Here is a 27,752-nt window from a genome sequence, read left to right as displayed (position 1 = left end):
CCAACGTGTCCTGGGTCTTCCCCGTGGCCTCCTACCGGTCGGACGTGCCCTAAACACCTCCCTAGGGAGGCGTTCGGGTGGCATCCTGACCAGATGCCCGAACCACCTCATCTGGCTCCTCTCGATGTGGAGGAGCAGCGGCTTTACTTTGAGCTCCCCCCGGATGGCAGAGCGTCTCACCCTATCTCTAAGGGAGAGCCCCGCCACCCGGCGGAGGAAACTCATTTCGGCCGCTTGTACCCGTGATCTTGTCCTTTCGGTCATAACCCAAAGCTCATGACCATAGGTGAGGATGGGAACGTAGATCGATCGGTAAATTGAGAGCTTTGCCTTCCGGCTCAGCTCCTTCTTCACCACAACGGATCGATACAGCGTCCGCAGTACTGAAGACGCCGCACCGATCCGCCTGTCGATCTCACGATCCACTCTTCCCTCACTCGTGAACAAGACTCCGAGGTACTTGAACTCCTCCACTTGGGGCAGGGTCTCCTCCGCAACCCGGAGATGGCACTCCACCCATACATTATATTAAAAGTGTTTATTGATCATTTTCAGAATCTTTTTATGGTTTTTTTATGGTAATTGACAATTTTTACTGTAAGCAGCACAGCTTTTCTGGTACAGATTCATTCTTTTTGGACAGAGCTTGAACCTGAGACAAAAATCTACAACTTTTTATTCTTTCTTCCCTTTTTTTTTTTTTTTTTTAAATTTTATAAACCTTTATTTATAATATGCAACAATCAAGAAATAATAATAACCAAAACAAGTACAGAAACAGTACAAAACAGCGCCAGGGGGTGACAGAAAACTACAACTCCCGGTCGGTAGTCGGATGTCTTACGTCATCAGAACGCGTCGAGTGTACGCGACTCAAGCTACACACGCTTCAAATGGTAATTTGGTTGTTTACGTAAATATTCTAAAATGCCGATGAAAGGAAGGTTCCCGGTCCGAAGGACGCTGGAGTATCTTAGGAAGGGCGACATTATCTTTAAAAACCGAGTGAAAATCCTGACCGTCAACTACAACACAAGCGGAATGCTCAGCGACGGAGCAAGGTCAGTACTTACGCAAACTAACCAATACAATTGTTCATCTCTTCAAAAGACCACTCTTTTTTTTTCCGCAGGAAATTTGTTTTCTTCAATATTCCTCAAATTCAGTACCAAAACCCCTGGGTCCAAATAATGATGTTCAAAAACATGACGCCGTCACCGTTCTTGAAATTTTACCTGGGTCAGTTTCTTTGCTTCATGACTGAATGAGTAATTGTTGTCTTTTGAAGGAAGTGTGACTTCCTACGTCCTAGACGAGCTGACAGGATTTATTTCCCCTAGATGATGGTGAGCAAGTTCTGGTGGATGCTGAAGGAAAGGACCACAAAGATATTGCACATCACATAAAGAAAATTCTGTGTAAATCAGAGTAAGTGGAGCCTGTTAAATGTTTTCCCACAGAAGTGAAGTATGGCAACTGTCATGTTCCCAGATGGAAGGCAAACCTTAATATGGCTACTGTTTATATTTACCCATAGCACACAGCTGTGATCTTATTTTAAAGTGCCAGTATAATGGAAATACAAGTTGCCCGTATAGATTGAAGCTATTACTGATATCTTGTATATCTAATTTGCAGTGGCGGGCCGTGAGTTTCCCACCTAGGCTTTCAGTGATGTCCTGTGTCCAATAATTACCTCTCAAAATACCATAATTGATGTCACCACATGACCGTTGCTGAAGAAACTATATAGAAACACATTTACTGGGCATTTGTTCACCACCAATAGTGTACAAAACAGGTTATTTACTGGCGCATTTAAAAATCAATAAACCCACATCAGCAATTAAAACATATCTTATGAGGTACTGTCAAAATTAAAATTGCGAAAAACATTGTAAACGTGAAAAAATAAAGAAATAAAATATCTGAACTCACAATTTGTAGAACCCATTCGAGCTTCCAGGGTTGGCCGTGATGGTTTCTCTTTAAATATCCTTCTTGAAAATGGACTCGCAAATATATGTCTTGTCTAATCATAAAAGATGCAGACGTGGCGTGTTGGCTGAGTTCTTAAAGTTTACTCCACAAGGTGCTCATCAAAAACATCCCGCTGCCGGCATGTCTACATTTAACAACCTAAACGGGGCTACTGCGCATGTTCTTCACTACCGTGGCATGCTGGGTAATGGAGATCTTATGTTACCTAGCTCATAACATCACAATATATATCTGCCTTAGGCCATCTAGAAGGCCTTACTGACAACAACTGGTGATCTGATTGGTTATCGCAACTGTCTGTCACTGTATGTGCCCGTTCACTTACAGCGCACAGACGCCCGCATTGCTGAATCTGAAGGCCTGTGGCAGATTTGGTACAGCATGGCAACATAAGCTAGCTGAATTCTGATTGGATAAAAACTCTCTAAACTAAAAACAACAGCGCTGGAAGGAGCATAATATGACATGAAGAGAATATGAATACTTTTAGATATTTAGGGAAAGTAAATTAAAAATTACTTTTATCTTTAATTATGATCATGATTTCTTGGTTATGTTAGGCCAGCAGGGAAGGCCTTGCTGGCCCTGACGGCACACCACTGCTAATTTATAACACCAAACAACTTTCAAAGTTTGCGAGTAAATAGATATGATCAAATTAGTATAAATCTCACAGAGATTCCAGAGCCATTTTGAGAGATAATGAGCATGAGCGGTCCGTAATACGTGACGTATTGGTGGGAACCACAGTTCCCTAACAACAATGCAAATCATGCCGATTTTGTGAGAACCAACAGCGATTACTTTGGAGAAAATTATGGTCCAGAACATTATATTTTGGAGCCTGAATATAAAGAGGGTGAGCTACAAGTTTTAGAAGCTGTGTGACAAACACATCCAGCTTTAGGGAAACACTATAGCATGATGTAGCAGTATTGCTAAGTGCTAAACAATAAATACAAACTACGAACATAATAAAACAATCACTTACCGTATAATGTCTGCTCTCACTGGAATGATGACTGATAAAATGTTAATTTTTCTCATTTAGATGAACAATTAATCATAATCCACTAGGGGTGTAACGGTACGCGTATTTGTATTGAACCGTTTCGGTTCGGAGGTGTACTGAACGAGTTTCCACACGGACATATTAAGTAGCGTAACGTACGTTGTGTAAACAATGCACACCGAGGCACAACACACGGCATGCTAACAGCTAACGGGATACGATAGACTGACCATACGTCCTCTTTTCACCGGACATGTCCTCTTTTGCGGTTTGAGTTTCTTAAATGCCTCAAATGTCCGGCATTTTGAGTTAGGGTTGCATGTATTTTCAATGTACGTTCAGGGTTAAGAAGGGGTTAAAAACAAAACAAATTGTGCATGCAGCAGCATTCGTGAGGGAGGGGCAGAGACAGAGAGAGCGAGAGAGTTATGATAAACGCGCATGTGTCGTCAGGCTCTGCTTTTTATCCATAGATTTATCAGATTACATTTTTTATTATCTATAGCAGGGGTGTCAAAAGTGTGCCACGGAGGCCATTTGCGGTCCACAGCTAATGTGCCCACGGCACATTCTAAAAATACTATTAAAATAAACAAAAACATAACAAAAGTGAAATAAAAAAGCTTAAAGGTTAAATGTAATTTAGAAAAAGTTGCAATGTTGACTAATAAAACAAAGCTGTTTTTTTTTCTTTCAAACTGTCATTGCTTAAAACATTATTGAATCAAAATCAATGTTATTATGAATTATTGACCTATCCAAGGTTCCGATTACTTCACATCAAATATTCAACTAAGAAAAATATTTTTGGTGGAAGATTTTGCAAATTTAGTAAATAAATAACTCAAAAATGTATATTATATTATGTTTTCTTACTGTACCGAAAATGAACCAAACCGTGACCTCTAAACCGAGGTACGTACCGAACCAAAATTTTTGTGTACCGTTACACCCCTGTAATCCACACAAATGGTTAAAAAAGTTGATGCAGACGCTGGTCTTCGGTCTTGCCGTGTCTTTTTTTTCCATCTCAATGTATAAGTTGAATGTCACAGATGAATAACTTCTTGATTTATCGCTAAATCCTCCATTATCCAGCTGAGAGGCTTGATTTATAATCTAAAGTTAACTTTAAACAGCTGAGATGTGATCTGCACAGCAGCAGCAGGAGACCAACTGACTCAATGCAGTAGCAGGTGGCTCGTTACCTCTCTGTGATCAATGTGTCACTAATATATAGTTTGTCTGTGTTAACGCTTATAATTACAGTATCGCTAATATGTGGTTAATATTCAGGTCACGTTTCTTTAAGGGGCGTTGTTAGTGGAATAGAGGAGCCCCCGTTGACTCAATTGTTACAACTTTTTTTTTTTACATTTATTTACAATTTAGAATGCATAAAAAAGGAAAACATGTGTTCATGTCTTACATAAGGATTGTGAATGATAAACAGAAACATCTCTTTCCAATGTTTGCGTATTTCCAGTATGACTGATCTGATGACATGGGCAGAGTGCAGACTTGATTGATTGATTGAGACTTTTATTAGTAGGTTGCACAGTGAAGTACAGTACATATTCCGTACAATTGACCACTAAATGGTAACACCCGAATAAGTTTTTCAACTTGTTTAAGTCAGGGTCCACTTAAATTGATTCATGATACAGCATACTTGCCAACCTTGAGACCTCCGATACCGGGAGGTGTGGGGGGCGTGGTCGGGGCGGGGCGGGGCAGGAGGCGTGGTTGGGGGCGTGGTTAAGAGGGGAGTATATTTACAGCTAGAATTCACCAACTCAAGTATTTCATATATATATATATATATATATATATATATATATATATATATATATATATATATATATACAGGTAAAAGCCAGTAAATTAGAATATTTTGAAAAACTTGATTTATTTCAGTAATTGCATTCAAAAGGTGTAACTTGTACATTATATTTATTCATTGCACACAGACTGATGCATTCAAATGTTTATTTCATTTAATTTTGATGATTTGAAGTGGCAACAAATGAAAATCCAAAATTCCGTGTGTCACAAAATTAGAATATTACTTAAGGCTAATACAAAAAAGGGATTTTTAGAAATGTTGGCCAACTGAAAAGTATGAAAATGAAAAATATGAGCATGTACAATACTCAATACTTGGTTGGAGCTCCTTTTGCCTCAATTACTGCGTTAATGCGGCGTGGCATGGAGTCGATGAGTTTCTGGCACTGCTCAGGTGTTATGAGAGCCCAGGTTGCTCTGATAGTGGCCTTCAACTCTTCTGCGTTTTTGGGTCTGGCATTCTGCATCTTCCTTTTCACAATACCCCACAGATTTTCTATGGGGCTAAGGTCAGGGGAGTTGGCGGGCCAATTTAGAACAGAAATACCATGGTCCGTAAACCAGGCACGGGTAGATTTTGCGCTGTGTGCAGGCGCCAAGTCCTGTTGGAACTTGAAATCTCCATCTCCATAGAGCAGGTCAGCAGCAGGAAGCATGAAGTGCTCTAAAACTTGCTGGTAGACGGCTGCGTTGACCCTGGATCTCAGGAAACAGAGTGGACCGACACCAGCAGATGACATGGCACCCCAAACCATCACTGATGGTGGAAACTTTACACTAGACTTCAGGCAACGTGGATCCTGTGCCTCTCCTGTCTTCCTCCAGACTCTGGGACCTCGATTTCCAAAGGAAATGCAAAATTTGCTTTCGTCAGAAAACATGACTTTGGACCACTCAGCAGCAGTCCAGCTCTTTTTTTCCTTAGCCCAGGTGAGACTCTTTTCGCGCTGTTTCTTGGTCAACAGTGGCTTGACACGAGGTATGCGGCAGTTGAAACCCATGTCTTTCAAGCGTCTCTTGGTGGTGGATCTTGAAGCACTGACTCCAGCAGCTGTCCACTCCTTCTGAATCTCCCCCACATTTTTGAATGTTTTTTTTTTCACAATCTTGACCAGGGCGCGGTGATCCCTATCGCTTGTACACTTTTTCTGACCACAGTTTTTCCTTCCCTTTGCCTCTCCATTAATGTGTTTGGACACAGAGCTCTGAGAACAGCCAGCCTCTTCAGCAATAACCTTTTGTGTCTTTCCCTCCTTGTGCAATGTGTCGATGGTTGCCTTTTGGACAGCTGTCAAATCTGAAGTCTTCCCCATGTTTGTGTAGGCTTCAGAACTGGACTGAGAGACCATTTAAAGCCCTTTGCAGGTGTTTTGAGTTAATCAGCTGATTAGTTTGTGGCACCAGGTGTCTTCAAAATGTAACCCTTACACAATATTCTAATTTTGTGACACATGGAATTTTGGATTTTCATTTGTTGCCACTTCAAATCATCAAAATTAAATGAAATAAACATTTGAATGCATCAGTCTGTGTGCAATGAATAAATATAATGTACAAGTTACACCTTTTGAATGCAATTACTGAAATAAATCAAGTTTTTCAAAATATTCTAATTTACTGGCTTTTACCTGTATATATAATGTATAAAATACTTGACTTTCAGTGAATTCTAGCTACCGTATTTCCTTGAATAGCCGCAGGGGCGCTAATTAATTTAAAACCTCTTCTCACTCCTGCGGTTACCAAAACCATGCGGAATGAGCAAGCATGCTCTAATTATTTTAAAACCTCTTCTCACTCCGGCGCATACCTTATCATGAAAAGCACATTTAATAAAAAAAAACGTTATTATGATCTTACCTTTACTTGTAAATGGGTCCATGTGCAGCTGCTTCTGATCAAAGGCAGTCTTTCTCATCTTTCTTCAATTTTAAAAGTCTCTGGAGATATTCCTTTAATTATTACCTCCTGCTTCGATTGAAAGTCCAGTTTAGAAAACGGTTTTATTTTAGATATGTAATCCTCCATGGTAAAAGTGCAAGCAAACAATTGCTGCATGCTTGCTGCTTGTTGTCTTCTTCTGCAGTACCTGTCTCCTGCAGTACTGGTAGTCGCAAGAAGGATCACTAGCGCCCTCTACCACCAGGAGGCGGGAGTCATTTAATGACTCATATTTGACCCGGCGGAAGTGCCAAGCATGCGCTAATTATTTTGCGAAACGAATTTGACCCGGCTGTAATTCTAGGCAGGCGAATACTATATTCCCGGCGCCAATTCAAGGAAATACGGTATATATATATATATATATATATATATATATATATATATATATATATATATATATATATGTATATATATATATATATATAAATTTTATTATATATATAATACATTTTGCGAGGTGGCCCATAATACTGGGCTGTGAACGGTGCTGCGCTGCCGCCGCCATGTGCTTCGCTCTCTGTTCATGAATGAGTATATCATTTCGGCCACCGTGTTCAATGGAGAAGTCTGTTCTACAAAATGTACAGGCAACATACCCCTTCCCCTTCGAACTGTCCTGGATGAACTGAAATTCTTGTTTCCATTCGTTTTGGAACTTGCAAGCGTATTTCTTCATCTTGCTCGTCGACGGCGTCGCCGTTCTTCTGCTTCGTCTCCTTGTTGTGTGCGCAGTTGTGCACTCTACTCTCTAAAAGCCGTAGATGCTATGACGTCATTGGGCAGGCAAGCTGTTTATATTGTGGGAAAGCGGACGTGAGAACAGGCTGTCCCCACTCAGGTCCGCATTGAGCAGGGGGGGGCGTGGCCTCCAGTTCCGGCTGTGTCGGGAGAAAATTTGTGACGGGAGGGTTGGTAAGTATGTGATACAGATATATATATATACATAGAGAGAGAGAGAGAGAGGTAGAGAGAGAGAGGTAGAGAGAGGTAGAGAGAGAGAGAGAGAGAGAGAGAGAGAGAGACTCATACCTGTTAGGAGCGCATTCCACATTGATGTGGCATAGAAGGAGAATGAGTTAAGACCTTTGTTAGATCATTGGAATCTGGGTTTAACGTGGTTAGTGGAGCTCCCCCTGGTGTTGTGGTTATGGCGGTCATTTACGTTATGGAAGTAGTTTGACATGTACTTCGGTATCAGGGAGGTGTAGTGGATTTTATAGACTAGGCTCAGTGCAAGTTGTTTTACTCTGTCCTCCACCCTGAGCCAGCCCACTTTGGAGAAGTGGGTAGGAGTGAGGTGGGATCTGGGGTCATCCGACACCAAATCTACCGATATTGCCGAAGCAATGTTTCGATGGTATTTTCACATGGGCCCCATTTACACTGCACACCAAATCACATTTTTTTTCGCCCTCAAGTGACACTGATCTGATTTTTTTTGCCAGTCTAAACGCTCCAAACAGCTTCAAATCTGGGGCCGTACTTATCAAGCTTCTTAGAGTGCCATTTTACACTTAAGTCCTGAGAATTTGCGAAATTTAGTCCTACTCTCAAACTTAAGAATAAAAGCTTTTTATCAACGTTCTTAGGTCTAAGAATCACTCCTACTCTCCACGATATTTAAGAGACCTTCAGAGGTGTCTTAAGTGGTTAGGAGTTGCCAGCAGGGGATGGCACTGAGGCGAGAGAGACGTGCGCGAACGTTCAGGGAACGGAACAATGTTTTTTTTTTTTTTGATGACGAGCAGCTGATCAAACGGTATCGTTTAGACAGAGCGGATATTATTTTTGTCACAGATTTAATACTTTTCGATTCCTTGTTGATTTCTGCATGTGTCTGCAGTGGGCTAGTATATATAGAGCCACCCACACCAGTTTCAAATTAGTTGCCTAATTAATGAATTGGAAAGAAAATGTTATGACAGTAGCGTATGTGTGTGGCCGTGAGGTGAGTGACGTCAGTGAGTGTGTGGGCGATAGAAGAGAGGGAGTGGTAGCGTGAGTGCCGGCGGGGACTAGTTTGTTTTGTATTATTTTGTAGTTTATTGTCAAAATATACACTCCCATTGTCCACTTAAATATTTCCAAGATATTTCTTTATTCTTAGACAACGGATTCCCTTCCGTGATTGGTCATTTCTATGGACACAGAAATGACGTCACCTAAAATTCCGTTTACGGCACATAGTAATGTCGTAATTCAGCTCTGAGTGTGACACTTAAGATTCAGTCCTATACTTCGCTGAAAGTGTGAGTAAGACGCTTGATAACTAACTTTTAAGTGCAGCTTTCAGCGAAGAATTTATTTACTCTTAAGTCAACTCTTAGCAGACTTCTTAGGAGTAATTCTAAGAAGCTTGATAAGTACGGCCCCTGATCTTTTGGCATCAGATTCAGGCCTCACCAGGAGGTAGTCCTGAATCCGATTGGAAACTGATCTTTTCAAATGTGAATTCAGTCTAAACACAATGTGACCTGAATGTGACTTTTTCATCAGCTTTGTGCGAGCTACGTCACTCGTGTGCGCGGAGAAAGACGCAGTCACCAACAGATTTTTCATCACAACATCCGGTTTCAGTGAGCAAAGTTTATTTAAAACGACCACATTTTCAGTGCATCACTAGTCAATAGTGCACAAATAATAGGTTATATGTAATATATGAATATAATAGGTATTTATGTATATTATATCCTTTGATTCTGAAGAAATAGTGATTGTTGAAATACCAGAATTGACACTGTGGTGCATTTGCTCACAAGTGAGTTGAAAAATAAAGCTCATGTACATCCACGCTGATGTCTGTGTGTCTTCTACTTCAGTCATTAAAATATACAGTACAGGCAAAAAGTTTGGACACACCTTCTTATTCAATGTGTTTTTTTAATTTTCATGACTTTTTACATTGTAGATTGTCACTGAAGGCATCAAAACTATGAATGAACACATGGACTTAACAAAAAAAGGTGAAATAACTGTAAACATGTTTTATATTGTAGTTTCTTCAAAATAGCCACCCTTTGCTGTGATTACTTTTTCGCACTCTTGGCATTCTCTTGATGAGCTTCAAGAGGTAGTCATCTGAAATGGTTTTCACTTCACAGGTGTGCTTGAAGCTCATCGAGAGAATTTCAAGAGTGTGCAAAGCAGTAATCAGAGCAAAAGGTTGCTATTTTGAAGAAACTAGAACATAGAATATGTTTTCAGTTATTTCACCTTTTTTTGTTACGTACATAACTCCACATGTGTTCATTCATAGTTTTGAGGGGCTGCATGGCGTGGTGGGTTCGCTCCCCGCCTCTTGACATCCAAATCGCTGCCGTTGTGTCCTTGGGCAGGACACTTCACCCTTGCCCCCAGTGCCGCTCACACTGGTGAATGAATGATGAATGATAGGTAGTGGTCGGAGAGGCCGTAGGCGCAAACTGGCAGCCACGCTTCCGTCAGTCTACCCCAGGGCAGCTGTGGCTATGAAAGTAGCTTACCACCACCAGGTGTGAATGAATGATGGGTTCTCACTTCTGTGAAGTGCTTTGAGTGTCTAGAAAAGTGCTATATAAATCTAATCCATTATTGTTATTATTATTTTGATGCCTTCAGTGACAATCTACAATGTAAATAGTCATGAAAATAAAGAAAACCCATTGAATGAGGAGGTGTGTCCAAACTTTTGGCCTGTACTGTATATCCCAAATATATCACACTATATACATCCATTCATACATTATATTACTTTATTTTTTACCTAAAAAAACTCATTTTTAAAGTGTTGTGACTTTTATTTTGTAATAGTAGCGACTTTCTCCTGGTCAACTTCCTTTGTTTTCACTTTATTGAAGTGTACATGCAAGTGACGTGGAGGCCACATTGGGGCCTGTGCGCATTGGGGCCGGAGTCTGATAAAAATGACATTTTACTTGCAGTGTAAACAGTCTGCTCGAACAATTCCGATTTGGGCCACTTTGGCCTGCAGTGTAAACGTAGTCAAACGGACTAGAAATACATTTAGGTATGGTTGAACGGATACAATGAAACACAATTCAACGTATAAAGTCAACTTGTTTTTCCATTATACTGGTACTTTAAAGGTTTAGTGGTCAATACACAAAACAGATATAAAACATACGACTGTGATGGACTGTATCCATATAGACCTGAGCCGATAACATTTTGCTCAACAATATATTGACTTACAAATTATTGCAGAAAAACTAAATTATCACACGTTCAAAGAAAAAGCATGCGTTTTTCCATTTACTAATACTATAGTCCTCTCAATGTTTTACTTGATGATTTATTTGCATGCAATGTATGATACTACATTTTTATTTACAGAAGTATTTTGTTCAAGATAAAGTTTTAAGTTTGCACTTTATTCATCTCAATGATGGATATTATTTATTTGCATGCAACGTGCAATGCAACATTTTTGTTAATAGAAGTATTTGTTCAAGACAGAAGTATTGCCTCCCAGAGGAAGCTCCTAATTTAGTTTCTTGAAAGTTATTCCATAAAAAGTACAATTTATAGCTGGCCAAAAAACATTAAACAAATTTAGAATTTTGCCAAAAGTAAATTGCAGTGTCATTTCAAACTACAAGATTACGATGGAATTAAAAAAAAAACTTGTATCGAATTATCTGTCATTTGTATTCATTAATTTCTTTAAAAAGTAGGGAAAAACATCATAAATCTTATTTTTGGCGAAAAGATCGGATAATTTTTTTTTAATATCGCCTGGGCCTAATTACTACAATAACCTAACCGCAAAAAGTTGAGGTTTTTTTTTCTCCCCGAAGAATCAGAAGCCTCGCGTCCTCTGGTGGCCAATCAGAAGTGGTTACAGGAAACTGCTTGCTTGCAGGAAGCAACTTTGTGTGTGTTGCAGTTGATGCAGTCAGTGTGCCAATAACAAGCACCACTTGCGTGGTATTACTGTATCTGCAAAAAGTTTTATTGGTGACAGAGTGAAATGCCTGACAACTTAGCCTGGAACTGGTGGGCGATGATGAGGCTCTGGCAAGCGGCCAAAGGTCATACATGGGTATTGTATGCACAAACCTAAATACTTAGTGTTAGTGTTCTAAAGAATACTGTATGTTGATTGACAGTGAAAAAGTAACATGACTTTGTTCATTCATCATTTTAGCAGTTTTATGCATTTAAATGTATAAAATCTAAAAATTGGCTAATTGAATCTCTATTGCAATTTTTGGCATTAAAATCATCCATCCATCCATCTATTTTCTACCGCTTGTCCCTTACGGGGTTGCAGGGTGTGCTGGAGCCTATCACACAATTAAGTTATTGTTTTATAATCTCGCAGCCCTATGTCACGTGCAACCCAGAAAAAACTTTTTGGTATAAAAACTATGAAATAAGTGCTGATGTCAGCATTAGAGGGACCCCTTACGTTAATGTTTGCAGGTTAGCCATTATAGTAACTTCTATTAGCAGTCAGTAACTGTTTACTAAATGAAGCTGTCATTTCCACTATATTAAAATCGGTAATCTCTGAGACAATGCTTCAAATATCTTTTATTTAAAGTGTCGAAAAACTGCACAGATAGAAAGCTAACGATCATAACATAAGAAAAATTGAAAGTGGACCAAGTAAAACGTTTCAAAATAGGAGTCTCTGCATGAACGTGCCTAAACATTGACAATTCTTAACAGGTAGGGTTAAAATTCATCTGTGGTGTGTCGCCACAAAGAAATTAATTTATGGGAAACCTCTTGTGTATCGTCACTAATCCCCAAATCGAGCACACCTGCACAATACAAGAGCAGTAGTATCATTATCACATGTATTCTCCACTCTTTTATTTCCTCAGGACCGTACTAGAGGCAGAGGCACAAGCCAAGATGCAGGCATCCAACCCTGCTAACTTTGGGCCAAAGAAGTACTGTCTGAGAGAGTGTATCTGTGAGGTGGAGGGCCAAGTGCCCTGTCCTGGCACCACGCCGCTGCCTAAAGAGATGACGGGCAAGTATCGTGCCCAGATGAAAGCGGAACAAGAGAGCTGAGAAGAAAAGAATTGTCATAAAGAGACTGGTCCTTTTAGAATAGGATCCTCCAAGTAGAGGATTTGACATCACACTTTGGAGTTTGTTGGTGATAAAGAATCCAAAACGGTGGCTTCACATGTAAACACCTGACAAATCTTGCTTTCATACGGCAAATTATGCGTCATTAAAACACTGTTTACCTGTGAAAAACATTGTTCATTTGAAATAGAATACAGAATAAATTAATTTTACATGAAAAAAAGGAACAACGATTTTACTTCTTTATTTGTGCTCAGGCGTTAAATTTGTCCGGCGCTGCTAGTGTTAGCCCAAGAAGAAGTTGACAGATATAAAACGTTAAGTGATAATACTGGCTGGCATTCATTCAGTGTTCATGCATTGGAGAAGCAGCAAGCATGTGCAATGTGCGGCCACAGCGAGCTGGAGGGAAGTAACCACTGGACAGACGCTTGTCACACAGATCTCTTGAAAAAGCACAGAACAAGAACACTGAATGTTGCATACTGCTCATCTAACATATTCAGGATGAATGTAAAAATAAAAAAAAGCAATAGTGGTGCTTGAAACAGTACAAATATTAGCATAGAGACCATTTTCTCATTCACCTGATAAACCTCCACAATGTTTTTACATTTACATTTTTGTTGGATGCATGTTACACTGCTGTTACATGCTGGTGGATACTTCCTCACATGTGGCGGACAGACCTTGTAGTTTTCCAATTGTCCTAAACTCTGCACTCCAAATGTTTGCTAGCAGACAGATACACAAAAGTGACAAAATAGCCAAAATATAGTGATAATCGCATGGTAATTGTTTAAAATGTGTCAAAATTGGATCATTAAAACAGACAACTTTAAATGCATGTTTAAAGCATACTATCAAGGTACAGGACAGTAATGTGATGAGCATTATCATTTTGTATAACGTGTCTTGAAATCCCCCACATATCTCACTAACATGATTCTATTCATCTTTTTTCGACTGCTTGTCCTGTCCAGTGTCACAGCCGAGGCAGACAACGGCCATTATTCACAAGGAAACACATGATCCCTTTCCTTTAAACTGTTGGAATATGTTAACAATTGTGCAATATTGCATCATTAAGAGTGGTTTGAATACGGTGGAGGAAATGAAGTGAGAGCCACAGAAGGTGGACGGTGGAGTGGTTCACCTGTGCAGTGATGTCAACCTCATCCACAGAGGACCTTTTGAATGGAGCAGCATCACTGCTTGTTTCTCTTCTGTTCCTGCAGAGTGCGCTGTAGCTCTCTTAGGTTCTCCGACAACAGCTGCACTTCATCAAGCCGACCGCTGAGTTTGGCATCGAAAATGTAGGCCCTGATGTTGTCGATCTGCTGCAGCAGTAGCTCTTCCTCTATCATGTCCACATCGGGTGGAGCCTCATCATCATAGTCAAAAGGGTTGGTTGAGGCAGGCTTAGAATGGTCCGAGGCCTCCATGAAGGGGTTGCCGTTGTCTGTATCTTCGTCTTCCTCAAAAGGGTTGCCAGGAACATGGTCACCCTGTGCCTCTTCCTCCGCTACCTCAAAAGGGTTGCCGGGGACATGGTCACTCTGTGCGTCCTTTTCCGCTACCTCAAAGGGGTTGCCGGGACCCTGGTCAGCCTGTGCATCGTCCTCTGCTACCTCAAAAGGGTTGATGGGAACATGGTCAGCCTGTGCGTCCTCTGCCTCCGCTTCGTCAAAAGGGTCATATTCTTTCTTTTCATTTAAGCTTCTCAGCCGAGGAGGAGATTCTTCCTGGTTTACAGGTAAAGCAGTAATGGAGCTCTCATCTTCTAGGGAGATATCGTTTTCTCTGCTGCCCGCTTCCTGAAAACTACCTTGAAGACTGATATCCAAAGTTCTCTCCCACGTGACGGCAGGTGGAATGGAGGCCACAGTGGGGCCCCTGTGCTCCCTCTCCTCTCGCTCCCAAGCCTCCAAACGGTGCAACTCACCCTGCTGCAAGTTCTCTTCTTCAGCCAGCTTCTGAGAGAGCGCAATGGCCAGGCTGGTCTGCTGCTGGTCATATTCATCCTGCAGCTGACGCAAGTTCTCCTCCAGCATCGCCACCTCATCTGCTTTCTGGGCTTCGCGAGCCTGCCTAAGAAAGGACTGAATGTTGTCGATCTGCTGCAGGAGGGGGTCGTCCAGCTCACTGCGTGCATGGCCTGAGTCCGAAGAGGGCAACCAGCCTCCAGCTTTGGTCATGCGAGGCGCTCTGGGGCCCTGAAGCAGCTCTCCGTTGGTGCTGGCAGGCACACGGTTCTTCTCAGACTCCTGCCTCCTCTTTGATGCGTCCTGAACTGCCTGTGAGGCAAAAAAAATATAAACAACTGGCGTCCCCAGCAAAATGTCCACCAAACAACACCTTACCAGTCTCTCTTGTTGGAGTATTTTCTCCTGCTCCTGTTTTCTCTTTTCTTTCAGCTCCTCATATTTCTCCTTAGTTGGTAAGGACATGAGCCCCAACAGCTTCTCCTTTTAGGAAGAATAAATGTGTTGTTGAATTATTTGTAATAATGATTGATCAGTTCTTTTCTGAGAGCTTCACCTGGACAAATAGTGTGGCTGTGTAGCGCACCATCTTCTGCAGCTGCAGCACCTTTGGATGCGGCTGTGGCTCGTCTTTTATTCCCAGAGTTAAAATCTTTTTACTGAGGAAAGAACGCAAAGGCTAAGGTTGATGTTAAACGAGTTCAACTTTGACGTTCAGAACCGATACCTTAGCGCATCAATCAGTTCGTAGTATTTCTGTACTTCCAGTCTAAGTCCACTTGCTGTGTCGAGATTGTATGTGGTCTCTCCAGCGCTATGGAAGAAGGCAATGAGCATCAAATCATGTCAGAAATTGCAGCGAGATGAGCCCAAACGGGTGTTACCTGAGTGATTCAGCCATTCTGATATATTCTGGAGCCTTTTCATCCACCTTCTCCATGCACATCCTCAGCCTCTGACAGGAAGTCACATGTCAGTGAACAACCGTGTCAAGATGAATACAAAAGAGTAAATTTCTCAGACCTAAATGTTCTTCATGGTATGTTATATGAAGACTGACCTCGTAAAGTTTGACTATGTCAGGCACAAAGTCTTTCTCTTCCAATTTCTGCTGCCTCTTCAACAGTTTGTCCATACAGTGGTGGCAGCAGCGGATCTTATCGTCATCCTTCTCTTCCAGCATGGAGGTGACGCTGCTCAGGCTGCTGATGCTGCCTCTCCTGGAGCCCATGCTGCTGCCACTGCCTATAGGGGGGGATTGAGACTGACTGTGTCTCCCGGGTACGCTTAGAGCCTCTCGTGTCCCATTAATCAGCTTTTCTGTAAGAAAGCGAATGAAAGGGTGTACAAGTCATGTAATAAAAAGGAAACCATGTTAAAAAATTAAGCACTGACACCATACAGTACACATACACCATTTAATGAGATTCAATAAAAAAAAGTCCCTAAAGATTATAGCTTTTAAGTTAGATTGACATAGTTGGTAAATCACAGTTACAGGCCTCGTTAGCTAAATAAAGTAATATTAAAGACAAAGTATTTGCAGTTCTAAACTCCTGCACAATAACCAACATTGTTAAATGTCAGCATCAATCAAGTCTGAGCTGAATAAAGGGAGATTCTCATTGTTTTTATTTTATTACATAGATGTACATAATTTACGGTTGCACTCAAAATTATTAAACCTTTTATTGTAAATTATGTGTATTTGCAAAGATTATGAACTTGCAGTGGTTTGCTTTAAACCAACACAAAAACCGTTTAAGGAGGACCTCTGATGAATTTTGTCCTTTGTGTCTTATAAATGTTACAATGTTGGATACTTCAGGTAAAAAATGCTAAAGCATCAAATTATAAGGTTTATGCATTTGGACCTGAGCTTAAATGTGGTTTTGGATGCCTCTGCCCATTGGGTTTTGCAGTCTTGCTACAGTGTGACGTCACAGCGAGGTGGATGTACTTATTTGGGCATTAAGTAAGCTATCAGCCAGAGGGGATTGAGCTCTGTATGAGGCCAGATGAGTTTGAGAAAACACAAGAAAAGGTAGGATAATGTATTGTTTTAATCTAATCTTGGTATGTACATAACATAGACATGCATTTTTTGCAGCTCTGTATCCATATGTGCAGATGTACCTAATGCTGTGACCGGGTGAATCTATATACCTGTAATCCATCCATCCAAGGCGGGGTACACCCTGATAATGTTTATAAAATGTATTTTTGACAAAAACTGTGCACATTTTCAGAAGATAAATTATGATACTTTTGGACCGGGTGTGGTGCAGGGGTGTAGGAACAGGTTCAACCTTGTGGGTCAAACACATACACAGACAGTGCCTGTTGTCTGCTGGTTGATTTGCCAAAGCCCTGGACAACTGTGCATTTATAGGGTGACATTCTTATGCAGTCATGGAGAAAGCATGTCTATTTTCTTGCGCTTTAAGTTTTTCGATAGCTTTTTTTCCTATTTCTAAATCCAGAAGTGATAAAGGTGGGCTCTGATTTTACAGAGGTGTTAGTTTGTTCTGGTTAATTGCCGTACAAAAAAACACAAAATTCCCTTCTGTACTGTATCATAATGAAGCCAAGGAAAGTCCTTGTATCACTGTTCAGGTTTTGTTTGACAGAACTTGAGTGTCCATGAATTTTGGGTGTGGCAAAAGTCACAATGTCACACAATGCCACTTAACTGCACTTACCACAGGCAAGAAAAACATGTTGTACTTTTTTGTGAACTCATAAAATATCCACTGTCTGTTTGCTCCTGTCTCTCCATGACTTTGACTCCCTGCCTAAAGCCTGTGATGTTCCTGCATGGCGTTAACGGATTTAAATCATAACCCAAACCCTATAGTATTGTAGAAATGATTAAACAATTATCACAATAAATCACAAGCATTCTAAAAAAATCTACTTGACATTAGTCATCAGCTGCTGTTCTTTATTATAATCAATAATAGGATTTTAAAATATTTCCTCATACCCTCAAACTCCATCTGACACTCCAATATTTTCCCTGACTTTATTAGTTAATCTTATGGTAAAATAAAATTGTTTGTTTAAAAAGTAACAACAGGCTAATATATATTTCACTCATTCATGACCTCATCTGAGCTCTCTCAGTCCACCTGTCATTACTTCACCTGCCTCATTAATCGATGTACTATCATTCTACTGTAAGACTAATTGTAATTGCACATCATATTTAATGTAATTGTATACGTGTTGATAAATGGTTGAGTTCAATTTGGTGTTGTCTTTGTGTTGTAATGTAACCGTTACTCACACTGACGTTACTCTTTTTAAAATAAAGTAGTCCTGCTGCTACTTCATTCATTTTTAGTGGTGGCCATTTGCTATATGGAAGGGGATGACAAAACAGTTCAGCTAGTGTTAATGTTATTTGGGAACACTGACAAAGTTAGCAATTAAATCATGGAAAAGTGACCATGCCAGAATTAAAATGACTTAACTCAAAATACATAGTTTCTAAATATGAATATAAACAAACAGCAAGACGTTATAAACAAGCAATATTCATGGCAAAGCTCTTGCTAGTGTCGTCTTCTTGAGTCTGGTTGGTGAAGGATGTCATATGACGCTGTGTTGCGCTTTCAAAATAATAAATGGGTTATACTTGTATAGCGCTTTTCTACCTTCAAGGTACTCAAAGTGCTTTGACACTATTTCCACATTCCCACACACATTTTACACACTGATGGCGGGAGCTGCCATGCAAGGCCCTAACCATGACCTATCAGGAGCAAGGTGGAAGTGTCTTGCTCAAGGACACAACGGACATGACGAGGTTGGTAGAAGGTGGGGATTGAACCAGGAACCCTCAGGTTGCCAGCACAGCCACTCTCAACTGCGCCACGCCGGCCCCGTAATAGCATATATACTTTCGTGGTATATTTTTTGAGAAGGACAAATGCGTCTTTCTCCAATATTGGGGGGGACATTTGCAATCTGAAAATGCCTCCACCATACGGGTTATAAATGTGACTGTTGAGCAAAAAAGCATTTCCAAAACATACCAGACTACAAAGAAAGGTTTTAGATTCATTAAAATCACCAGAGGAACCCCAAAGCTGCCACAAATGCTTGAAGGATGGGAAAAGCTGTGGGCAATCAGACTTTTGTGATTTTGGACTAAATCGGAAGTTTGACATCTTGGAGACGCCATCTACTCTGTAAAGCGAAGAATGATGACATTGAGGACCAGAAATAGACAGAGTGAATAGTTTAAATGTGTTTTCGCTCGCTCAAACACAGACATTCTAATCTGGATTGTTTCCCTGGCTGCAAGCAACTTGGCAAGGTAGTTCCTTTGAGATTTTCCTCAAGTACAGTGCAGTGTAAAATCAACAAACTAATTTCCTGTCTCTCGTGGACATACACCTGTTGTCTGTTGATTTGTGTTGGACTGACTGGCTGTGCTATCGCGTTTGCGAGAGCACCAAGGTTGTGGAACAGAGACATGCTGCAGGCTTACACACACATATGCATTCACGTAAAATACACGCCGCACACACACGCCGCACACACACGCCGCACACACACGCTCCCCGCCCCCCATCCCATGTCTTTGACGCCTCACCCCACGTGGTATGACGGAAAACAGAGCAGCGCCCCTAGTGGCTAGCAGCTTTGGGCTGGATGCCCGCCCCCTCCCCTACTGTTACAAGTCTTGTAGTTTCTGTGACAACATGTATTTGTGCTTATCGGCTATCAAATAGTTTTTCTCGGCCCCAGTCTGAGATTGACTTTTTTTTGTTGCCCCACCCCCGTTTTCACCTTTTTTACCACCTTTTACTGGGCGCCGAACGTGGCGACCCAACAGCGTTGCTGTTCTGTTACCCTGTACAATGTTTGTCTAATCTTGGACGGATTTGTGCTGAAAATGTCATTTCGTTGTACTTGCGCAATGACAATTAAAGACCTGCTTTTTCTTCTTTTTGTTTAAATAGTTCAACACAACTAACATTACACAGCCGTCACTTTGTCTTTTTAAATGGGCCGTCCATTGAAAGTGTATACTTTAGAAAATAGGTTGTAATTTCAAAAATGGTGGTTGCATAATTCTGAGAGAAACTGTTGGTCTTGGAGTGTTGCGTTCATACTGTACATACGAGCAAGAGGTAGGGGCACAAACTCCATGCACTTCCTGCACATGATGGAGCCACAGAGACGACAGTGGTGTCTTCTGTTCCGAATGTTGAACTTGTTTCCACAGTCCGGACAGAAAGGGACATCAGAGTCATTCACCCAGGACACGACCGACTTCTCAATGGCTGTAAAAGATGATGTGTTCAGTAATATTACCTTTGAAACATGTATCTATAGTACACAAGGAGCTTGCCTCTGATTTTGGCTGCGTCTGAGTTGGTCCTGTCAAAGGACGTTAGCTGAAAGGACATGTTTTACCTTCAGCTAATTAGAAAGAAAAAACACCTGCATTGTAATGACGAAAGCACACCTTTTCCAGTCTGATGATGAGCTTGTTGACCTCGATGACATAATGATCGATCCTGGCAGCACGGTGTTTCTTAAAAAATTCCAAGTGACTTCTTGTCGCTCCTGCAAAAGAAGAGCAGAGTTATAAATATGTATATGACTTTTTCCTCAATCATAGCACATTTATTCCAGTCTCACCAAGCTCCTGAGGCTCCCACATGTATGGGTCCACTCCACCATAATAGAAAGATTCATAACTGCCAGCATCTGGTCTGTCATCTCCATCCCTCTTCAGTAGCTTGTCTTTGGCTTTAATAGCCTTCTGGACCAAACCTATAGAAATGCAGGCATGTATGATTGTATGTCTATGTATCTCTTTTTCAAGACCTATTTTAAAAAAAAATCATGTTTATATCTTTGAAATAACTGGTAGATTACAAAAAAAAAAGTATTTCTTCATACTCCGTAGCTGCTTGACAGTTGTTTGTTGATTACAGTTATCTTACTCATTAATCATAAATAAATCCTCCTCTACTGTTTGCCAACTGTCCCATCCTCTGTTTTGTGGGTCACTTAGGTATGTGAGTGACAGGGAGATAAGCTCTGACTTTCTTGGGACAAGTAGTTTATTTTCACTTCTGACTGCATGTAAAGATCTCTAGACCTGGAATATAAGACGATTGTATTTTTCAGCCTTTTTTCTAAAGGAAGGTCCTATATTCGGCCCAATACGATATTTCATAATTTATAGTATTACCACCTTAATTCGTGACAGAGCTTGTAACTCAAAACACTCAAACCTCAAGTTATTGGTGCCCATTAAAATTAATTTAAATTAATGAATTGGTGTTTTTCCCCCACACCCCGAACAGCACATTTTTAACGTGCCTTTTAAAAAGAAAAACACTCGTCTAGATAAGAAATATTGTATGAAAAAACACACTACAAGTACAATATTTGTTTTAAGTAATGTAATAATATAGTACATAATTTACTTTGGAGAGTGGTTCCTTGTCTGGCAAAATCAACTCTTCTGCATCAGTATGGTGCAGAATAGCAAGTGCTAAAGTCTGCTACACCATTTATTTTATTGATACCAATACCAATATCGTTATTCCTAATCGATACCGGTATTTATCGGTACTATATGTAATTGATGTGAAAAAATGCATTTTTGATTGCCATTTTTATTAGCACAAGGGGTCCAACACCACCCACTTCATGTTACAGCTCTTCAGGGAAGTCTTATCAACACCTGCTTTTTAAGTCTTGAACAAGTCAACTATGTTTGCAGTGCAAGGCGCAACGCAATTGATAGATCATCTTCTTGTAAAGACCACACAGATCCATCCCGGTGTTTCTATCAATTACAATTACATTCAGTTGGAAAATAATATTTATTCACAGACCTTTCAAATATAATACTAGGAGTGTAACGATTTGTTTGAACAACGATAGATTCAATTTACAATTTGTGGTTGCAATTCACGGACGATACTATTTAGCAAACAACTCAACCAGTGTGACTGTGAAATAAATACTGGATACTGGACACGACAGGTGAAGCTTCCTATGTTTCTGTTATTTTGTAAGGGAATTAAGTACAAATGAATTATGGATACAAACAAGCATGTAAACAACAATGAATGACCAATGGGTTCACATTTTCAACATTCAAGCAATTTTCAATAAAACTACAGTAACCAAAATTTTAAGAGTAGGTTTACCTGCTAAATAAAGTTGCCTAACCCAACCATTCACTATCTGTTCTCTGCCCTGGCGAGCGGAAGCATTCCTCTTTGATTCATCTCTTGTATTTCTTTCTTTCTGACGAAATAACTTTTCCATGGGTGCCAGTTGTTGTGTTCTGGAAGTCGGTGTGTCGCCGTAACTTGCTCCACTGTCACTTCTGTTGTGTCGGTCGTGTCTTTTGTGACTTCAAGTTGTGTTGGGGCTTTTATGTGTTGTGTCGTTTGTCTTTGTTGTGGCTTTGTCAAAAAGAGCTACCGAACGCACGCATGCGCATCTGTAACCCACCAGGATTGGTCCCTGTCTTTTCGCCTTCCGGTCCGCACGGGACTTGAACCTGGGCGCTATCCACCGAGAGGAAAGCCCAAACTGACATCGCGATACCCAGCATTGCTCTTTGAAGTTGTTAGGGAGTGAGGTTTACCAACGTACACATGGCCCAGTCACACTGCTGGCCTCTGTTACACATCAACACTAAAGTTATCCTCAAAACAAATTACAATCAAAATCGACTACATTGTGTAGACTTTGTTACTGGTGCTAAAAGTAAGTAATAATTTTTAATTATATTTCTTTCATTGTGCCTTCTGACCAGTAAGCATGTAGACACTTACAGCGTTGATGCAAATAAGGGTAACCTACTTGGTATACATCTCTATGACGCGATCTGTCGTGTTTTTTCTTTCTTTAATTCAATTCAATGATTCCACTTATTTTTCTCAGCACTGGCCTTCACACTCACTTTAGTCTTTTCAATGGTTAGAAAAACAAACTAACGTTGATTCTTAGCTATAAGTTAATGCTTGGTTGGATCTTAAGGGGTTCACTATGACATTCGCTACGCCCACTAATGGCATGGATGCTTCTAACTCATATTTTTGCTTGCAGCTTAAAGCATAACAATTAGCCGAAAGACAGTTCTTAACTCTAAACCAGGGGTGTCCAATCTGGGACCGAGGGCCAAATTTGGTCCTTGAAATCGTTTGGTTTGGCCTCCCGCCCCAAAGGGTGGCTTCCCAAATGTAATATATATTCATATTGACCTTCTTTTAAGCTCACTAGGTGTATCCTGAACTAATATTGATATTGAATATTAGTCTGATATCAACAAAACAAGTATCAGATTATATTGGCTTGCATCCAAACTTCCTGGTTTTAGCTCAAATACAAGCAGTCCTGCAACACATTTACTTGTGCGACGTAGAAAAGCCAGCTAACAGCTACAGTAAATGTCTGACCTCCAATAAGCACACAAAGTAGGTATTTTCTTGTATTTTAGTGAAGTCATTTAAAAAAAGGTAAACATGGTAGACTATAGGCGGCTGGAAACTTGGAGCTACACAACAGCTAAGTACACAATAACACACAAGCTATATATACACACCATGTGTCCTTAATTGAACAATATTTCAGTCTAAAACACCACATTTGTCAATATAAACAAGTATCAAATAATTATATTTGCATGTTACTTTTATAATGAAGTCTCCAACACAGAAGCATATTGAAGTATCCAGAAACAAACGTGTCTGCATCATTCAGCTTACTGAGCTTGATAAATTGTTGTGACCACAAGGTGCTGCAAAAAAAACAATTACTACCCCACTTCAACCTAAAGACAGCATAAATCCATTCCAGATGGATAATAATAAATAGATTTGTGTTTTTCATACCTACCATTGTTGTTTGACGAATTTCACTTGATCAAAGCATTTTCTAACATTCCACTCTACAAAATAATAAAAGTATGTATGATTCTTGCTAATATTGTACTGAATCATGATTGGTATCGTATCGAAAGTGAAAAAGTTGTATCGCAACAAACCCTAGAGCTCACACAATCATTGATAGCATGTCTGCAAGACTAACTAATTGTCACCGATGATAATTATAGGGACGTTATCATTTATGTTTAGGCTATCAGTGTTTCACACTGTGTTTGGCCTGTGGAACGTTGGCACTTTCACTTTGACTCTTGTAGGTAAAAATTTAAGGCACTCCTACTCTAAACACTCTAAAGTTGAGGTACCGTACCACTGTATTTGCAGTTAAATGGCTAGAGTGCCCAAAGTTAATTGTTATGTTTCACCCACCAATGCGTGACTTCCCAAATGTAATACTTATTCATATTGACCTCTTTCAAGCTCACACAATCATTGATGGTATAGCCGCAAGCTTAACTAGTTGCCATCGATCGAATTTAATGATCCTACCACTACTTTAAATATGGTGGTATGTGGCTAAATCGTAACTCATGGTGCTGCTTAACACTTAAAATCAGTGCAATTTGGACCGCAGCCCATCTGCATATTTTCCCTTTGGCCCTTGGAGGCAAAAAGTCTGGGCACCCCTGCTCCAAACACTCTAAAGCAGTGGTCCCCAACCACCGGTCTGGGGACCGGTACCGGTCCGTGACACATTTGCTACCAGTCTGCAGAGAAACATTAAATAATTTGTAAACGACTGCAAAACACTTAACTTTCTATCCCACTAGACACACCAATAAGCCTGTTTATACATGTACAATATAACTCCTCATAGGAAGTTGCCATTTGTTATAACTTTGTGACATGATACAATGCACATTAATGAACATATACAATATAAATGTGCCAAAGGCTGATTTCCAATCTACAGGTTGATGGTAACCAGCTGGGGATCTCATTGCAAAGAAACAAGCCCTGTGCTCCCACTAATTCAGCGTTATAGTGAGCTGCATTTTTCATGCACTTATTTTTGCTGTATTTATTTGGCACAAGTGTAAAGCCAGTCCCTGAAAATAATGCCTACATTAAAAACCGGTCCGTGGTGCAAAAAAGGTTGGGGACCCCTGCTCTAAAGTGAGGTACCACTGTACATGTAATTAAGTGGCTGAGGCATGTTTGTCTTAGTTTAATGAATATGTGTAAGTGTGATCACAGATAATGTGTATTCAAAATGAGCTACTGCAATCATCATTTATGAAATGTGTTACGTACATAACACTTGCAATTTGCAGACAGGTAGTACAAACATTGGTGTTGTGTCATCTGGATTATTGTTCAGTTATTTGGGCTTCTGCACCCAAGATTGATCTTACAAAATTACAAACAGCTCAAAATAGGGCAGCTAGACTTAATTTAGATTGTTCTTATAGACTGAGTGTGGACCATATGCATTCTTGTCTTGCATGGCTGAAGGTTATTCATAGATTATCCAGCAGTTTATTATTATTTATTCAAAACATTATTCATAACAAGTACCCTACAGCTCTTTTTAAGCAGATTGGTTATAATGCTGATGTTCACCACTACAGTACCAGAGCTTCAACTCAAGGTCTAATTGCATTACCACGACCAAGGACTAATTCAATGAAAATCACTGTTGTATACAGAGATTTCATTATGGAATACTCATCATTTAAATATTAGGACTATTTCCAGTAAAAATAAAAAAAAAAGCATTTAAGAAACATGTAAAGTCACTTTTTAGACTTAAGAGTTAATCTATCATGTTATCAGTTTGAGAACTTTTTTTTCTTCTTTTTTTCTCTTTCCCTTTTTCCTTTCTTTTGTTGTAACTGGATTTGCGTATGCTCTGTATCTGTGTACTGTTATTTTTTTTAAATTATTTTGAGAATTTTCTTTTCCTTTTTCCTTTCTTTTATTGTAACTGGATCTGCGTATGTTCTGTAACTGTATCTGTGTACTGGGACGGCGTGGCGCGGTTGGGAGAGTGGCCCGTGCCAGCAACCTGAGGGTTCCTGGTTCAATCCCCAGCTTTTTACCAACCTTGTCACGTCCAGTGTGTCCTTGAGCAAGACACTTCACCCTTGCTCCTGATGGGTCGTGGTTAGTGCCTTGCATGGCAGCTCCCGCCATCAGTGTGTGAATGTGTGTGTGAATGTGGAAATAGTGTCAAAGCTTTTTGAGTACCTTGAAGGTAGAAAAGCGCTATACAAGTATAATCCATTTACTGTTATTTTATTATTTTGAGAATTTTCTTTTCCTTTCTTTTATTTGTAATTGGATTTGTGTATTTTTTGTAACTGGAGTTGTGTATTACTATTTTACTTTGAACTTTTGGGAAAAGGACCCCAGGAAGACTAGCCTGTGCGTTTGTGCGTAGGCTAATAGGCTAATGGGGATCCTCAATAAACAAAAAACAATTTATCATCAGTGCATTTCATATGTTGTCCCTCGATGCAATAACATCACCAGCCCTATTCAAACTTGAACTACCAGCACAAAAGATGTGACCTACTTTTCAGTTGCCCTCGAACGTGGCGGTCATCCCCAGAATGCTCCTCTTCATAGTGGCCTTGGAGTTGGTAGAACGACTGCAGGTCCTTCAGACACAGTGGACAAAGGAAGCCTTCCTTCACCTCACCTGTGCCCTCAAAAGGGGTTGGGTAGCTCGAAGCCATGATGGCGGCAGCTTGTGTTGTGCAAGGAGGAGGCCGACGAGGCAGTCCTTCTCCACTCCTTGTGTCACAGGGAGTGCAACCCATGCCATGATAGCTCCATCACACTGCAAACCAACGCAAAAAGGACAACGCAGTTAGGAGTAACAGGTGTAGTGTAGTGAATGGAGCACTTGTGGACGCTCATGTACGGTTAGCCGTTCGAACCCCCGCTGTGAAACAATGTATAAGATGTATTTAACACACTCCATTCTGATAGAATATATGAAGCATATCAAAAAGCTCCAGTTCTCTTTGAATAAAATGTAGTTGAAGTGTTCGCAGTGGTATTCGAAGGGTGCAGGGTTAGCTTAAAATGCTAACAACAGGTCTTGCTATCTTTCGCTGTCACCGTGGCTAATAAACAAAGTCTTATTCTCACAACCATATAAAAGCGGATTATTATTAATGACGTGCTGTTTATACTTACAGTTTAACCATACAATAACCGCTTTGGTCACTGTTTGGACTCAGTTTGACAGCTCACCGTCATCCGTTGTAGCGAACCTGTCTGATCATGTGACATTGCGCGGCAGTACGGGAAGCAATGAGGGTCTAAACTCTCCAAATTCAAAACAAGCGCTTTTAAAATAAGACATAACCTCGTACTTTAGTGTATTGCGACTTTGGTGCACGATCATCATGTTCTATGTATTGTATGTAAAGTTAACAACTTCCTACTTCCACTATTAATACTGTTTAACTGTCGAAATTAGCTACCTAACACTATCGAGCATGCGCACGCATGCGCATAAAGACTACATGTTTTTTTCCCCCGAGTTAAATACCATTTGAAATGAGCTACCTATATGAAGAGTTGACTTGACACTGGCGCTGAAAGTAAGTAATTATTTTGTTGTATATTTTAGTTGATATCTAAATCGACGTTTTGAAATTTAAAGTATCATTTTGGATGTAGTATGTGCTTTTGAAGAAGGAAGAATGTGATTATAGATGATACCAAAATGGGGTCCTAATATGGCATTAACTTGACTAACCGTGTTAGACGAGAAAGGCTGTATATACATGGTCCAACATGGAGGTGGAAACATTTTACTTTGGGGCTGTTTCTTAGGACATGAAAATTCACAGCAACTCAGGGACTAATAAACAGTACCCCAGAACCTTGGATGATATTGAAGATTGGTTGTGATATAGTGTCAATGCCATGTTGGAAGGCCTATAGATACACGGCAAAGGCCACTAATGTGATGTTCAAGCACATTAGGATCTTGGAGTGGCCTCATATTTGTAGAGGAACGTGAAACTT

The 27,752-nt window shown here is 40.3% G+C and overlaps 2 protein-coding genes across 2 annotated transcripts; one reads left to right on the top strand and one right to left on the bottom strand.

Moving 5' to 3' along the window:
- The first annotated feature begins 811 nt into the window (after window positions 1-811).
- mrps25 (mitochondrial ribosomal protein S25) lies at window positions 812-13,070 on the top strand. The gene is made up of 4 exons (XM_062053587.1): window positions 812-1,061; window positions 1,133-1,239; window positions 1,341-1,428; window positions 12,634-13,070. The coding sequence occupies exons 1-4, from the start codon at window positions 928-930 to the stop codon at window positions 12,824-12,826; spliced, it is 522 nt and encodes a 173-aa protein (XP_061909571.1). The 5' UTR covers window positions 812-927; the 3' UTR covers window positions 12,827-13,070.
- On the bottom strand, window positions 12,416-27,183 carry LOC133653842 (rabenosyn-5). Its single transcript, XM_062053585.1, has 12 exons — window positions 26,913-27,183; window positions 26,284-26,550; window positions 20,491-20,625; window positions 20,315-20,415; window positions 20,198-20,243; window positions 19,968-20,129; window positions 15,893-16,152; window positions 15,717-15,787; window positions 15,560-15,646; window positions 15,389-15,491; window positions 15,211-15,315; window positions 12,416-15,144 (listed from the first exon to the last, which is right to left on the bottom strand). Exons 2-12 carry the CDS (start codon window positions 26,528-26,530, stop codon window positions 14,056-14,058), a joined length of 2,406 nt encoding a protein of 801 aa, XP_061909569.1. The 5' UTR covers window positions 26,531-26,550; window positions 26,913-27,183; the 3' UTR covers window positions 12,416-14,055.
- Window positions 27,184-27,752: the final 569 nt, after the last annotated feature.

The sequence above is a fragment of the Entelurus aequoreus genome, linkage group LG07 (assembly GCF_033978785.1).
Source record: "Entelurus aequoreus isolate RoL-2023_Sb linkage group LG07, RoL_Eaeq_v1.1, whole genome shotgun sequence".
In the NCBI taxonomy this organism is placed as follows: domain Eukaryota; kingdom Metazoa; phylum Chordata; class Actinopteri; order Syngnathiformes; family Syngnathidae; genus Entelurus; species Entelurus aequoreus.
Note: the sequence above shows the minus strand (reverse complement) of the source record. Positions and strands in the feature narration are given on the sequence as shown.

Bases quoted from the DNA above. Each gene is read 5' to 3' on its own strand.
- mrps25 (XM_062053587.1), top strand. From the start codon at position 928: ATGCCGATGAAAGGAAGGTTCCCGGTCCGAAGGACGCTGGAGTATCTT. The intron at 1,240-1,340 runs GTCAGTTTCTTT...TATTTCCCCTAG, and splicing joins GTTCTTGAAATTTTACCTGG to ATGATGGTGAGCAAGTTCTG. The intron at 1,429-12,633 runs GTAAGTGGAGCC...TTATTTCCTCAG, and splicing joins AAAATTCTGTGTAAATCAGA to GACCGTACTAGAGGCAGAGG.
- LOC133653842 (XM_062053585.1), bottom strand. From the start codon at position 26,530: ATGGGTTGCACTCCCTGTGACACAAGGAGTGGAGAAGGACTGCCTCGT. The intron at 20,244-20,314 runs GTGTGCTTTCGT...ATGTCCTTTCAG, and splicing joins TCATCATCAGACTGGAAAAG to CTAACGTCCTTTGACAGGAC. The intron at 15,316-15,388 runs GTGAAGCTCTCA...TCTTCCTAAAAG, and splicing joins CAGCCACACTATTTGTCCAG to GAGAAGCTGTTGGGGCTCAT.